Source organism: Chanos chanos, chromosome 13 (assembly GCF_902362185.1).
Source record: "Chanos chanos chromosome 13, fChaCha1.1, whole genome shotgun sequence".
NCBI classification, from domain to species: domain Eukaryota; kingdom Metazoa; phylum Chordata; class Actinopteri; order Gonorynchiformes; family Chanidae; genus Chanos; species Chanos chanos.
Window position 1 is genome coordinate 9,796,425 of NC_044507.1, and position 15,562 is coordinate 9,811,986.

The following is a 15,562-nucleotide window of genomic DNA, read 5'->3' on the forward strand; positions in this document are numbered from 1 at the left end:
GGTTGTCCTAATTTATTATAATAAAGATAGACCTGTGATATAGAAAATTCAGACCAATGCCTGAATTCACCAAGTGTGGTACCAGCTAAAAAGCTTTATCTGGTTCTCATTTGATGCTTAGCATTACAAAAGCTCGTAAATTTGCAAAATCAACTATACTTGTGCTGTAGGATTGGATTGCTTGTAAATAGTTTTTTCTTCTACATTATTTTGACTTCTACGTTGTATGTATTACATGTACTGTATGTGTATTATATGTGCCAAATTATATGCTCCAAAGTACTGCTGCCCCAGACCTATAGCGACTGCCATGAACATCTGCTAATAGCAAGACAACAGAAATGTAATATGTTTTGTGCATTGCATGAATTGATAGGTAAGTGATAGGTAAGTAACTGATAATAAAGATATTGCTTGATGAGGTAATAGTGCCATGTTCTTCACTAATCATTCGTAGCTCGTTTATTTGCTTTGGCTCCAGGAGAAAGTATGTATCTCATTTCATACTGAAAAATTGAATTTTCTTTTAGTGCAGTCCTATACACTCTCAGTTTTTATTTTTCCTTTCTTTGACAATGCCTTTTGATAGATAAGATACGTTAAACAGATTGGACATGAAATAACAATATCTTATTTCGGGAGTTTTTGTAACTGATGACAGAAATGCAGTTCTCCAATTTTGTAAACATGTGTTTGTTAAAAGTTTTCATTATTTGACATTTTTTCTCCTAAAATATCAAAGTGTGCTAGTATCACAGTCGTAAAATCATAGGATCAGCTAGTGCTGCAGTAAAGGAGGTTAATTTAAGGTGAACTGATAAGTTGAAGATATAACAGTCAGACTGTAGGGAGTTCTAAAAGTTTCACTGTAACAGCCATGGCATTTTGACTATGTATTTCACAGACTCTCACTCCAGCAAGAGCATATGTCTTCCATACCGTGGCTCACTCTTGCCCCCTCTGCTGGTCTTTCTTTTTTGTTAAGTGTGCACACGTACTTCCTGATCCCTTAGATAACCTTAGTAATTATATCATTAGTTGCACCTGGTTTGGTTTATCTAGTCCATTTCTGTTCTGTGTAAATACTTCTAGCTTTCCCTCAGTTGGTGTGTGGAATTGCATTATCAGTGTCGTGTACACCCAAAGTCTGAATTCTGAACCTGTAAATTCCAAGAAGTCTTTTGTTTCATCTTATTTTGTTCTAATAAATTCTGAGCTAATCTACACATGCATCCCAAATGTCCTTCAGCCCATGACAATGTGAAGCAGAGGACACTGCCCCCCAACCAGTATGTGGAGAGTTTAGCAGCATCTAGTGGACCAAACCTCAAATCACCAGTGTGTGTGTAGCTTTAGTTTTCATAAAGGACTGATTATAAAAGCGCCCCCCCCCACCCCCCCCGCCCCATTTGATTATCCTGTTGAAGCTGTCAAAGTCAGAGTCAGGACAAGATTTAATAGTAGCACAATATTTATCCTCACTGCAACAAACAAACAAACAAACATATGAAAACTGTACATACAGAAACATTTGTAATCAAATTATTATGTGTTCATATTACTGTATTCATTCATTCTTCAGTTTATTTTGACTGATTGCCAAATCCCCCCTTTTTTCTTTTAAACTCTTACTCTTATTTGTTCATTTTTATTCTCATTTCCTCTTCTATATTTATTGGATCTCAACCTGCTTTGAGCAACAGTTGCTGTGTGTGATTGCCATGTCTCAAACAGTTTGTTTACTTCTTTTGTTTCATCTACGTGTACTAGTTAGGAAGAATCTAAAATGCCCATCTTGTCTACAAATTATTGCATTCAAACATTAAAATCATCAGCTTTTCTAGTGCAGTGCCCAAATTTGATGACTCTCTATTTGTTCTCCAAGTTACAGAAGTTTGCAGGTAATTTCACCAATGTGCCCGTGTTGACAACACTAGGAATCCCTTCTTTTCTCCCCCAGCACTGTCCCCAACAGCCTCCAAATAACAACCCTGTCCACTATAATAAAGATCAATAATGTTTCACTAACCATTGAACCATTGCCACGGGTAGCCGTGGTCTAAAGGTTAGAGAACTGGGCTTGTGACTGGAAGGTTGCTGATTCTATTCCCAGGCCCAACATCCATGGCTGTGTGCCCTTGAGCAAGGCACTTAACCCCAATACTCCCTGGGCGCAAGGAATGCTGCCCACTGCTCCTGCGTCTGGTGTGTGTGTTCACTACTGGTGTGTTGGATGGGTTAAATGCAGAGGACAAATTCACTGTTCACAGTGTGTGTGTGCAATCAAGGAAACTTAAACTTACTGTCCACTATCTGTTTGTGTTCTCTGTAATGCACATGCTGAACACTAGGATGCACTATAATTTCACCAGGATTTAATGTAACTACAGATAGCCAATTTAGATATTCATGTGTAGAATACCAAATATCTGATGAAAATGGTGGGTTCTGAGATTCTGTGTGATCCCTTACCATCAGCCACCACAGAAAAAGTATGCATACATGTGCATGGTGTGTGTGTGTCTGTGTCTGTGTGTAGTTGCATGATTGTGTGTTTATTCATGTGTGCGTGTGTGCGTGTGTGTGTGTGTGTTTCTGAAGCAAGACAGTGTGCTGATCTCACTACATTTATGATACAACCACCACAGAAAGTCTTTTGTGTTCCACTATTTCCTCCTACTCATTTTCTCTCTACCTCCCTGACAGCTCTCCTTTTTCGACACCCACTTTCATGTGCTCCCTCTGAGTCTGGATTTTATCATTCTATAATTCAGAAGGACATCAGGAAGTCTGTTTTCGCCCACGCTGGACTCATGGCCCCTGAGAAAGATGGCAATGGATTGGACAACAATGCATTTGCTGTAAGTATGAAAACACGCATCTGAGATTTCACCTGTAAAAATATCTTGAAAAGTGACCAAAATAAGATTTGTGACTCCAGAAAACAACATGGAATATGAACTTTAGCTATGAGGTTATGATTTATAGTAACGTCCACTTTGTGAGAGTTTCTCATTATAGTTTTGTCTCACAGTGGTACAACATATTTGGTTGTACATCGTTTGAAAAGCTTATTAAAAGAAACGAATTTTACACAGCTGAACATGAATAGACAGAAATATACTGGAAGTACTTCACATGGAAAAGGTGTTTTTTCTTGTGCGTGTGTGTGTGTGTGTGTGTGTGTGTGTGTGTGTGTGTGTGTATGATTGTTGTAATTTGGAAGTTATAATTTAGAACCAGAGTCTACAACAACTATCTGTTGAAATCTTAGAATAGGCATCTGTTTTTGTCTGTGAGTAAGAATTCATACATTTATTTGTTCATTATTCAGTAGTAAATGTGTGTGTACAGCTCCTGTCTAACAAACAAAGTTCATAATTTACAACCTGGCACATTTTACAAGTGACTGGATAAAGACAGGTTAAAGTGCTGTTAATATGGTGAATGATTCATGTGATGAGAGTCTATAGCAAGCACTTTTTATTTACTGTTGATGTGTCTCAGTCTCATGGTTTGCATAGATGTGTGTGTGTCACACAGTGTCCAACCCTTCAGATAACACTAGAATTAGAACACAATTCTTTGTTTGATCTAAACACAACTCCTTGTTTGTCATATTATCAGACTGCAAATCGGACCATGCTTCTAGATGTCCATTGAATGTTGACTGGTTTATGGGCTGTGATCTGAGGTGATAGTCATTTAGAGAATAAGGACTACATGAGTCCTAATATGATGAGAAAAGTAACCACAGTGAATGATTAAACCAGATACGGCCATTGCGGCTTTGAGAAAACTACTTAACACTATGTTTTTTAGCAGGGGTGCTGTGTCATAAGATTATGGAGCCAAAGACTGAATTCAATGGCAAAAAAACAATAAAATGCATGTTGTGTGATTAGTGAACACGTATCAATATTTAGAAAAGAGTTCACCAAGGCTGGTTATGCAATAAATTTTTTTTTACAAGCAAAACATTAATGGCATTCATTTGCATGAGCAATTAATCATGAGATTAATCAAGTTTTACATGTCCATCTCACGGACTCCTTGCTGATCTTCAGATGGATGGTGAGGAGAGCCTTTCTGAGTTGCCTGAAAAGAAAGAGGGAAAAGATTCCAACATGACAGATGAGAACAGCAGAAACAGACTAATCTACTGTATCACTGATGTTCCACCATGGTACCTGTGCATCATCCTAGGAATTCAAGTATGTGCATGAGCCCAACATAGACTGTGCAGTTGTACTAGTGCAGTGTCCTGCATTTTGCCGTATAATGTAATGTAATGTACAGAGTATAATGTAATTTACCTATACTAGGGACTATTTTTACATACATTTGAAAGGTAAAAACATTGAGATATAAACACAATAGTTTATCTACACAAGAAAATGTATAATTCATCCCCTTAAAGTAACATTTTTAAAAATTTCATATGAACTTTGTGTCTTTATCGAAGCCTGTCTGAAAGCTTTTGCAGCCCAGGATTACACAAAGGGACCTCTTAATCTGAGAAAAATGTGTAGGATGAAAAAACTGTGACAAAAGAGAACCTGCTACATGTCATATTTCAGTTTCTGTGATAACAGAGGTCTATCCTCTTCCCCAGCACTACTTGACAGCATTTGGTGGCATTATCGCCATTCCACTGATCCTGACCCAAGGGCTGTGTCTACAGCATGATGGCCTAACCCAGAGTCACCTTATCAGCACCATCTTCTTTGTCTCTGGCATGTGCACTCTGTTGCAGGTCACCTTTGGAGTCAGGTAGTGACCACTCAGAGAGATTGTTTCAGTAATAAATGGCAGAACAGCAAGATGAAACACATAAAGTGGGTGTGTGACCCACATTTAAGCATGTTAGAAGAATAAGAATAAGAATATGAGGTCTTGCATTCTTTTGCCAGTTTAATACATGAATTTCAGTTCTCTACTTAGGAGGGTAGTCCAAAGTGAATCCTCTGAAGAGTTACTATTTTATGAGACTGACCTGCTTTACTGATCCTATTTAGCTTCTCTCACGCTCTTTCACCCACATCCACCGTTATGTGTTTAACTGGGTTCTCCCTTTTTATTTCACCATGTCTCTGGCACACTCCCTTGCTTTGTTGTACTCTTTTAATGCAGTGATTCTCAGCTTCAGTCCTAGGGGCCCACTGTCCTCCATGTCTTTGTTTTAACTCTTCATTATCATAATTAATCAAGCCAATCAAGGGCTTGATGATTAATTGATCAGTGGAATCAGTTGTCAGTCCTGAGTTAAAACAAAGACACACAGGACAGTGGGTCCCCAGGCCTGGAGTTGAGAATCACTGTTTTAATGCATAAAATTTGGATAAAAAACATTATTTGGACTCCATAAAACTAGACTCAAAGTGTTCCTCCACCAAAGTAAGAAACAGAACTGCATGCTCAACCCCACAATATAAACATTTTTACAAGCTTTTCCAAACTTGAAATATTGTGTACTTCATTCTGGATGTCTAATAGTATACAGAATTAGAAAAGCCTATGTTAAGAAATGCATAGGCCTACTATCATAGGGTCTTTTTTATCTTTTCATTAAAACTTTCACAGATTACCCATTCTACAAGGTGGCACTTTCACCTTGCTTGCACCTTCCATGGCTTTGCTATCGATGCCAGAGTGGACTTGTCCTGCATGGACGCAAAATGCCAGCTTGGTCAACACCTCCTCCCCAGAGTTCATTAATGTGTGGCAGAGTCGCATGCAAGTGGCAAGTGTCAACTGTCTTCTGTCATAGCAGCATGTGTCCCTGTTTTTATCCATTAGTCTATGTCTCCATGTTTCTGTCATTCTAATTATCATAAAAAGCTTTCTTAACATGACTAAACTGTACAGAAGTCCCTTTGTCTTGTGAATGTGGTTTTTTTTGTTTGTTTGTTTTTTTAAATTTTTAAAGATTTCTGTAAATTTAAGGATATATTTGATGGGAAAGGGCAGACTCATGGTTTTATTGTATCATTATAGATGTATCATTCATTGCTGAATGTGTTAGTTTTGTGGTGACAGCATATGTATGTATGTATATGTGTGTGTGTGTGTGTGTGTGTACATATATATATATATATATATATATATATATATATATATATAATTTTTTATTTATTTGTTTTTTTGGGTCTCTTTTTCTCTGCATAGCTGCAGGGATCCATTATGGTGGGCTCCCTGCTCCAGGTGTTTGTGGGATTCTCTGGTATAATTGGCTTTCTTATGCGCTTCATTGGTCCTCTGACCATTGCACCAACCATCTCCCTGATTGGTCTGTCCCTTTATGACTCAGCTGGTGTGAATGCGGGAAACCACTGGGGAATTTCTGTCATGTGTGTAAATCTCCATCAGGACTTAAATGTATATAGGTCTTAAATATTAATTCAGTTTTACTCTATAGTCTAGCTACATTGGCTCAGAAATGTAAGCAAGATAAAAAAAAAAAGATTTGCTTGACTGTTTGATAAATATAAGAGTTTACATAGAGACAATGTTGCACAAAAACCTGCCAAAGTACAGTCTTGCTCAAATTCTTTCTTGACACAGTTTGTCTCTGTGTTCCATAGGACCACAATCTTGATTGTGCTGTTTTCACAGTACCTTCGCCATATCGCTCTGCCTTTCCCCAAATACAACAAGACCAAGAAATTCCACACTTCTAAGATCTACATTTTTCAGATTCTTCCTGTAAGTTGTCTGGAACACGTGCGGTAATCTGTGGAAATAAACCACCTAAAATAAGGGAAATAATAAAGGAAACTATGTATTTGAAGAAATGTTGTTTATTTAGGTAAACGTACAGAAATCAGTGCAACAAGCAAGTTAGCTACTTGGCTAGATAGATAAAATAACATTAACCCTTGATTGTACACTGTATGAGGCACTAAATGATGACAACAATTCTTACGCCTTTGTCTAAAATCTAAAGTTTAAATATTGAATTTCACAAGGGTAGCTATGATGATGTATTTTGTGTCAGTAGATTGACTCACAGGGGTTACGCTACACTATGTGAATGTGTTTCTGGTCTTCCAGGTGCTGTTGGGAATCACACTGTCCTGGCTGATCTGTTACCTCTTTACCATCTATAACGTCTTACCTTCAGATCCAACCCAGTATGGCTACCTGGCTCGCACTGACATTAATGGTGATGTCATAAGCCCTGCACCATGGTTCAGGTTTCCTTACCCAGGTAAGACACTCAGCTGCAAGACTATGTAGAATATCAATATTCTCAGTCCTTCTGTGTAGTCATAATAAAATCAAAATTGAGGGTAATCAAGATTAATAAGATCAAATGTGCTGGCGTGAAACCATTAGCGGAGTTAGGACCCTAGGGATCACATTTAGAGCTGTCCCTCTTTGTTACTGACTGAATGTACCGAATGCACATAGGCTAATGTTGTTTAAGCAATCATGTTTTCTAAGCTTGTATGTTTGGAAGTATTTAGTTATATAGATCTGCACTGTGGTGATACATAAATAAATGGCGTGAAGAAATCAAATCAGTTTTAGTATTTTCTTTTTCATTTTTTAAAAATATAATTCCGATATTTTAATCACAGGTCAGTGGGGTGTACCAACAGTGAGTTTGGCAGGGGTGCTAGGGATCATGGCTGGGGTTATAGCCTCCGTGGTTGAGTCTGTGGGTGATTACTACGCCTGTGCCAGGCTTTCTGGTGCTCCTCCTCCACCCAAACATGCCATAAACAGGGGAATTGGTATCGAAGGACTGGGGTGTCTACTGGCAGGGGCATGGGGCACAGGAAATGGGACCACTTCCTACAGTCAGAATGTTGGAGCCCTCAGCATCACTAAGGTAAGAATGGATTGACACTGCAATATTACACATATACAGACACACACACTTCTATATACACACAAATATATAATACCTGTGATTTTTTAAACAGAACAGTAAAAAACAAAATGATCAAACAAATGTACAACTGTACTACTCATGTACTAAATGTACCACTACTACTACTACTACTACTACCACTGTTACTACTATTACTACTACTACTGGTGTCTGATCTTGAAAAGGAGCTTTATAGCAAAAACCTGAATATTTCAGTCTTGACACTGAACATCTGGTGATTTTGACACTGTATGTCTGGTATTTTCTAATGTGTTTTATGTGTTGTGTTTGGGGAGGTTGGTAGTCGCATGGTTATTGTAGCCAGTGGATTCTTCATGATTATTCTGGGTGTGTTCGGGAAAATTGGAGCCATTTTCACCACCATCCCAACCCCTGTTGTTGGAGGGATGTTCCTGGTAACATTTGGGGTCATAGCTGCAGCCGGAGTGTCTAATCTTCAGGTGGGTTTATTACATCTTTACACCCAATAATACATTTATATCCCTGTTTTCCAACGGTAGTGCTGGAACTGACATGTTTCCACTCACTCAAGTGACTTTCTATTATGCTACTTCTGTGCTTTTGGTATTAGGGCAGCATTTTACTTTTTGTATTCCTGCAAAAAAGATTTTGTTTTCTTTTTTGTTGCAACGTGGTTCTCATACCACTCTGCCACTCTCCTATTTACCCCAGGGATGTTATATAAGGATTTTAAAAAATCTTTAAAACAGCTTTTGGAAAGTGATAACTCTGTAGAATTAACTCTGGAGCTTCAAAAATATCAAGCACTGAACGTTATATTATGGGTACATTTGGCATAAATGATATACAGGTTTAATTATTACTGCTGTCAGAGAGAGAGAGAGAGAGAGAGAGAGAGAGAGAGAGAGAGAGAAATACACCTACATAAGTAAGAGAGAAATTATGTGGTTTTTTTCTTGCTTTTTCAAATAGTATGCAGATATGAACTCATCTCGAAACGTCCTTATCTTTGGATTTTCCATGTTTTCTGGACTAGCCATTCCTAACTGGATTCTCAAAAACCCCACTGCCATAGCAACAGGTAACAGGACAAACAGAAATGTATTTATTACATATCACACTGTGAGGTTAGAAGATCAGTCTTCTAAGAACACATTTTTGTTATATTCAAAATCAGTAATATAGTGCACTCTGTTCTTTCTCTCCCTTTGTCTCATTTGCTTTATCAGGTGTAACTGAGTTGGACCAGGTATTTCAGGTGCTCTTATCCACCAGCATGTTTGTGGGAGGTTTCCTTGGGTTTATTCTTGACAACACTGTCCCTGGTGAGCCCTCATCATTCACGCTGATGGATTAGCATATTTTTGAGTGAAGATGTGTGCTATGATGACCTTAGGTGTATTAAACGATGATTTTTTTTGTTGTTGTTTTTAAGTAACAACTCTATGAAAATGAGAATCAACTTTAGCTTCACCCTAGTATGAGCATGTAGCATCTGCTAAAAAAAAGGGAGTAGGAAGCCCTTGTCAGAAACTGATCACAATAGGGTCTTTTTCCATTTCTGTCATAGGCACCAAGCGTGAACGAGGCGTCATGGCCTGGAGCAAGGCCCATGAGGCAGACTCAGGCAGCTCTTTGCAGGAGAATGAAGTGTACAGCCTTCCATTTGGCATCAGTTCTTACTTTTCTTCTTTCTCACTGGTTAGATATCTGCCTTTTTGCCCCTCTAACAAAACAAACATGCAGGATCAGACCCCCAGCTATCCAGCCATCAAGAGAGAACTGAGTAAGAAAGAGTCAGGTGAGCTCAACTGCTCACCTACAATAGAGGAAGTGGCTCTATAATCAGACATCATTTGTTCTGTCCAACAGTTTAAACAAGGAAGTGGCTACAGTTTGCACAGGCATCCACTGTGTCATAAACAGTTCTTCCTTCTTACTGGTGCTAAATCTCCATTGGCTACTTTTATCCAAGGCTTGACGAAAAGTTGTCTTCAAAACAATTGCTGATTTATATGTATCAGATGCCATTTTGAGAGGTTTTTGCCTTGATTTTTAGCAATGTACAGCACTGGAGCAATTGGGAGCTATCTGTCACATGGGTGTGTGTCAGTGGTCGTTAGTGATCTCAAGTTTTTCCGATAAAGTGATGTGCCTCGAGGTTCAGTCCTAAATTTAAGACATTGATTATCACAGTGCTCTGAGGACAACTGCATTCCAACAAGAAGAACAGACAAATTCAACAAACCCTTGTTTACTTTTGGACACAAGTACCTTTGCTAGAACAAGGGAGAGGTGTTTAAAAGTGGCCACAAAGATCTTACTAAGAAGACTGAATACCAACTGCAAAAAAGGATTTAAGCAGGTAAAAAAATGGTATTCAGATAATCTACAGGAGCAACAGTTCCACAGCCTGGAAACACTTACAAAACACCACAAATTACAGGAAACAAAGAAGAAGACCCCAAATTGCCAAACCAAGTGGACAAGCGCTTTTGCAACTTCGGAACACAAAGGTTTGGCGAGCGGCATATTTTTGTCTCTATTCCTCTCTCAGTGTTCCCTAGTTTGTCCAGGTACTGCCCATCACAACCATCCATCACCAAGATGGTGCAAAAGTGGATGTTTTTCTTGCTACAGCTGAAGAACTTCAACATTTCACATGTTATACTGATTTTTACATAGTTATTATAGAGTTCATTGTCACATCATCCAGACTTGCCTAGCTTTGGGCCACATGTCCCAGGGCCAAGGCCAGGCTGCAGTGCACCACTAGTCTGCAGAGCAAGTCACTGGATACAACATGCTGACCCTACAGGAACTCCATGAGTCAAAGGCAAGGAAATTCACCTCAAAGACATTCAGTGACCTGTAAAATCCAGGCTGTCAGATTTTCACAAAGCTCCAAACTAGTCGTACTTTCTGTTCATTTAAGACAACATAAGTGACCTCTCGTCTGGGTCATGACCCTTATAAATCAGGAACCTGTGGTATAAGACTCTGCCTAACACAACTGTGAACTCTGAATATTCCAAACATATACAACTGACTCTTGGGCATTTTCAGCTCTTGCTGTATTTTACCTGCACTAATAATAAAAATTATCCTCCTCAGTATCACTCTTCCACCTCCTGTGTATGTACTTTGTTAATATGAAGCTGTCATTCTCTCATTTCTCACTTGTTTTGTAGTGTAAAGTTGTTTACAGTGCTGCATACACACACACACACACACACACACACACACACACATATACATATATACACACACATACACACACGCACACACACATATACATATATACACACACATACACACACGCACACACACGGATATGTATGTGTGTGTATGTATGTATACTCTCTCTATATATATACTGTTGCATATTGTATGCTCTATATGTTGTATGCATTTAATTATCTTCACAAAACTCACAAAGTCAAATATATACGTTTTATGTAACTTCATTACTGAGAAGTCGTGAGCCTGGACTATATCCTAACAGATATAAACTAGATAAACTAGATAAAATACCAGACCCAGAAAAGAAGGAAGGACATAGTATTAATTACTGCTGCTTCATAATATAGTTTAGCACTAATAGAGCAAGCATGTCTGCAAAATGTTGTGTGTAATGTGTAGGTTTGACAAGATGATAAGAGTATGAGACACATATATAGTTATACATATATTGAGAGGTAAGGGTGCTATCTGAGTCATATCTCACAGAGGAATACAGGAAGTGAGCATTAGTTTGATGTCACAAGAAGAAAATGTCTGTGAGTTAATGATTTGTGGAACAGGATCATGGATTTTATAGGAGTCTTAACCCCATTCATTAATCATAAACTTAGAGTAAACCAAACCCTCATTTACTATGGCGTCTGACAAAAGAGAAAATGATTGGAGATGAGGATTGTTCTTTTGGTGTTTTTCACTAACCCCACCTTTTCAAAGGCATTGTTAGACAGAACACTTTCTGGAGATCAGACTGCAAACATCACGCAACACAGGATGTACTAAACTCTGGACAGGGTAAACACAAAAACAGTGACAGGAAACACACAGCTAGTTACACACACAGTCGTGGTGCATGCTGGGAAGGGCCCGATCCTCCCCAACGCTGCTGCAATACTTTGAGTTGATTGTAACTGGCAGGACACAATATCCAGGTAATCTATTCTTTCTTAAAGATTTTTATTGAAGTTCATAGCTCTGTAATTCACTTCATCATGCAACTTCCTGATCATGTAAGGTCAAAGATCTTCTGTGATTTTGAATGACCTGAAAAAAATTCTACAGCCACTACAACAACAATATAAACATATCATTGTTGCATTGTACATCCTATGTTCTGTGATTGTTCACCCATGGATTCAAATCAGTGATAGCTAGATCTTGTCATGACAGCTAGGACCTACAGCTAGAAATGTAATTAAAATGGAATGAGGTTTGAAAAGTGTATTTTCATTTACATGTGAAGTAAAAGCTTATGTGATCTCATAATAGAGCCCTGTGACCTAGTGTATATGGGAATAGCAGTGGGTTAATGAACATTGTTAAGATAAATACTTGACTTCCTTCTCAAGATTTCTCCTATTTTTCCCTAGTGTCTGGGTTTTTTGAGGAGTTTTTCTTGCCTGCTTTGAGGATCAAGTCAGGGGGTGCCAACCTGCTCTGTTTGTTGTAATTCTGTGGGCATGTAAAGCCCTTTGAGACTGTAAACAGTGATATTGGGCTTTAAATAAACTTAAACTTGAACTTGAACTTGAAACTTGACTACAACATAATCACACTCATTGTCATCATCAGGAAGCCACAAGCAACAATCACTTTGCTACTGCCGACCTGCTTAAATAAAGTAATGCTTATGACAATGAGAAAAGAGAATATGAGACAATGAAATGAGAAAATGTAAATGGACAACAAATGTGGGTGTTCACTGGGTTTGATACTCATCTGTGGAAGAGTATGAAAATTTATGGGGTAAAGAAAATGGTGCACAATGTGAAAGAGCCTGTTGTGACAGCAATAGGCAATGTTTGGCTAGGCAATGCTAAGTGCTAAGGACTACATGCACATTTTGGGTAAAGTCTTTAAACGCATAGCTGAAAACATCATCCCTGGTGAGCTTACACTTTTATGCTGCTGTATCAGGTTAAAGTCAAGGTGATGACATATACAGTGTAATGGCCTTAGACATATTCCACCTATATTTATATCGTCAGTCATCAGTACAATATTAAGCAATTTTATTTTCAGCAGTAGATAAGCTCTTCAGCACGTGCCCACACATGCACACACACACACACACACACACACACACACACACACACACACACACACACACAGACAAAATATTAGTCTCCTTAAGGAGGAGGTGAGTCAGACTGCTTGAATTTCATAATGATAGTGGTTCTATGATCAGTCATTCTGGTCTGATAGTTATTACCTCACACCACAAATTGTGTTTTTTAAAGAATGTTTCAAATTTCTGCACATTCCTTCACATCTTTAATGTGTCTTTCCTTTCTCCTTACATTTGGTTTTATATTGAATAAATGGCACTTATCATAAAATAAAAAGGAGTTAGAAATTTACATTGACCTCATGTTATGAGACTTCATTTAAACTTTTGAAGTTCACAAATATTTAGTTTGTGAACATTTGTTTGTTTTACAGCTTTGAATTAATAATTCTATACGTAAATTATATATGTATATGTATTTTATATGTAAATTTATAATACGTTTATATTGACCTCTTTCAATCTAAAATTAACAAAATCCTTAAAAGTGACTCCAATGATTAATGTCAGAGGACTTTCAGAATTGAAATATACTTTTTTTGAGGAATTTTTGGGCCTCTGCTTGCAGTGTGTTGTTGATGAAAGTTCAGGCTGAATTATCTTTCTTGAAGCGAGACTTTGTGTGGTGTTGCCTCAGTGTGTGGCAAGAGATCAGTAATGTTTAGCATTGTTTACTGCCTTTTGAAGAATATTACCTTTGGAACTGATAAACTATTATTTATTACCGTATTACTTACCAGCTAGTTTTTGGAACATAATAACAACATTGCTGGAGACGTTGAGTTTTTTTTCCTTTTATCCCTTTTCTCTTCCAATTTTGTCATGTCCCGTCTCTTTGCATTTCTACTGGCCATGACTTGCTCAACTCTCACGTTTCTCAGGGAGGGCACAGACTACCATATATCTCTACCAATACTCTGAACTGGCAACTACTTCTTTTCACCACACTCTGGAGGTTTATTCTAGGAAGTCGCAATGTGCGTCAAAGTTCAAACTACACTCACCAATGTGTCCACCATTAATTTAGTGCTCTTGACCAATCAGTTGGAGTCGCCATTGTCTGCGACAGGTGGGCAATCCCCTCTTGACTTCTCATCTGAGAACACTGTCAGCTGTGCCCACGAGGAAACAGCACAGAGACTCTGAGGTGGTGGGCTTGTGTGTTTTTCTGCTGTGCCACCCGAGTGCCCTGCATCTTTTCATTTATTTATTTAATTATGCATTTACTTATTTTATGCTTTTAATAAGATTTGAAACTTTTTAGTCAAATGTGTAAACAACTCGACTAAATTTAAACTTGATTCTCTCTCTCTTTCTCTCTCTCTCTCTCTCTCTCTCTCTCTCTCTCTCTCTCTCTCACACACACACACACACACACACACACACACACACTACTGTCTCAGTAATTGACAGAGACGCCTCTCACAGACAGCTCTTTGAGTGACATTTGTGTTTTAAAGAGGCACATTTCCATGTTTAGTTACAGATCTCCAGGATTTCTAGAGAAAACCTATGTCATACTGTACCTTATTGACCTCTAACCAAACAGTTTGGCTTCATGTGACATTCATTTCCCAACCCGCCTCATGTCAGACTGTCACTGACTGTAACAGCAATCATTTTGAACAAACAGCAATCATTTTGAACAAACTATCATATTCAAACTCATTCTGCCTTTTGATTGGCTCTATAAACCAATGGACCCAAATTACCTTTTACTTAAAATGGTAGAAGGACTTTCTTCACTTCTTCACAGTTCATCTAGTTTCAGACTGCTCAATGAATTTCTTTCAGAGTTGAAGTCTCTTTGTGAGTAAAAAACAGACTACAGGTAAATCATTATAATGACCAACTCCACATTCTCTCTTCCCATCTGCTTCATTACAAAGACTGCACTTCAGTGGGCATCAAGTATAGTAAGTCTCCCCTAACTTTATAAATCGGGTTTGATGTTATCTGTCATTGCACAGGACCAGTAAGGCATATGCGTAACCAATTAGTAATATCAGCTCTGATCATGTGATTCTATCTGAAAATAGGCCTACCCTTAAGTAAGCTGCAACCTTGGACATTATGATATTTTCTGTGCTTTGCATTTGGTGCTATGAAAGGTTTTGAGATTTCAGAAGTTTTGACAGCACTCCAATTGTCCTGCAAGATCTGCTAACTCAATCGGTTTGAATGTGAATATAAAGACAATTTTAGTTCTTCCTTTTCACCAGAGTCGGATAATATCAGTGATTGGATGATTGGATTTGTCTACAAAAGGTTGCTGTGAGTTTTGACCGTCCAAATGCGAAACATGTGAAGTGCATTCACCCTGAGACCCACTCTCAGATCTACAAGGCATTGTAAACTTTTATCTGTCCCAGTTTGACCCAGTTTCCACTCAC

General features: G+C 38.2%; 1 protein-coding gene across 1 annotated transcript; it reads left to right on the forward strand.

Moving 5' to 3' along the window:
* The first annotated feature begins 2,813 nt into the window (after positions 1-2,813).
* Positions 2,814-9,706, forward strand: LOC115826736 (solute carrier family 23 member 1-like). Its single transcript, XM_030790621.1, has 12 exons — positions 2,814-2,861; positions 4,068-4,214; positions 4,616-4,773; positions 5,584-5,743; positions 6,169-6,350; positions 6,585-6,705; positions 7,054-7,210; positions 7,584-7,837; positions 8,176-8,340; positions 8,834-8,942; positions 9,091-9,186; positions 9,432-9,706. Exons 1-12 carry the CDS (start codon positions 2,814-2,816, stop codon positions 9,704-9,706), a joined length of 1,872 nt encoding a protein of 623 aa, XP_030646481.1.
* The last annotated feature ends 5,856 nt before the right edge of the window (positions 9,707-15,562 follow it).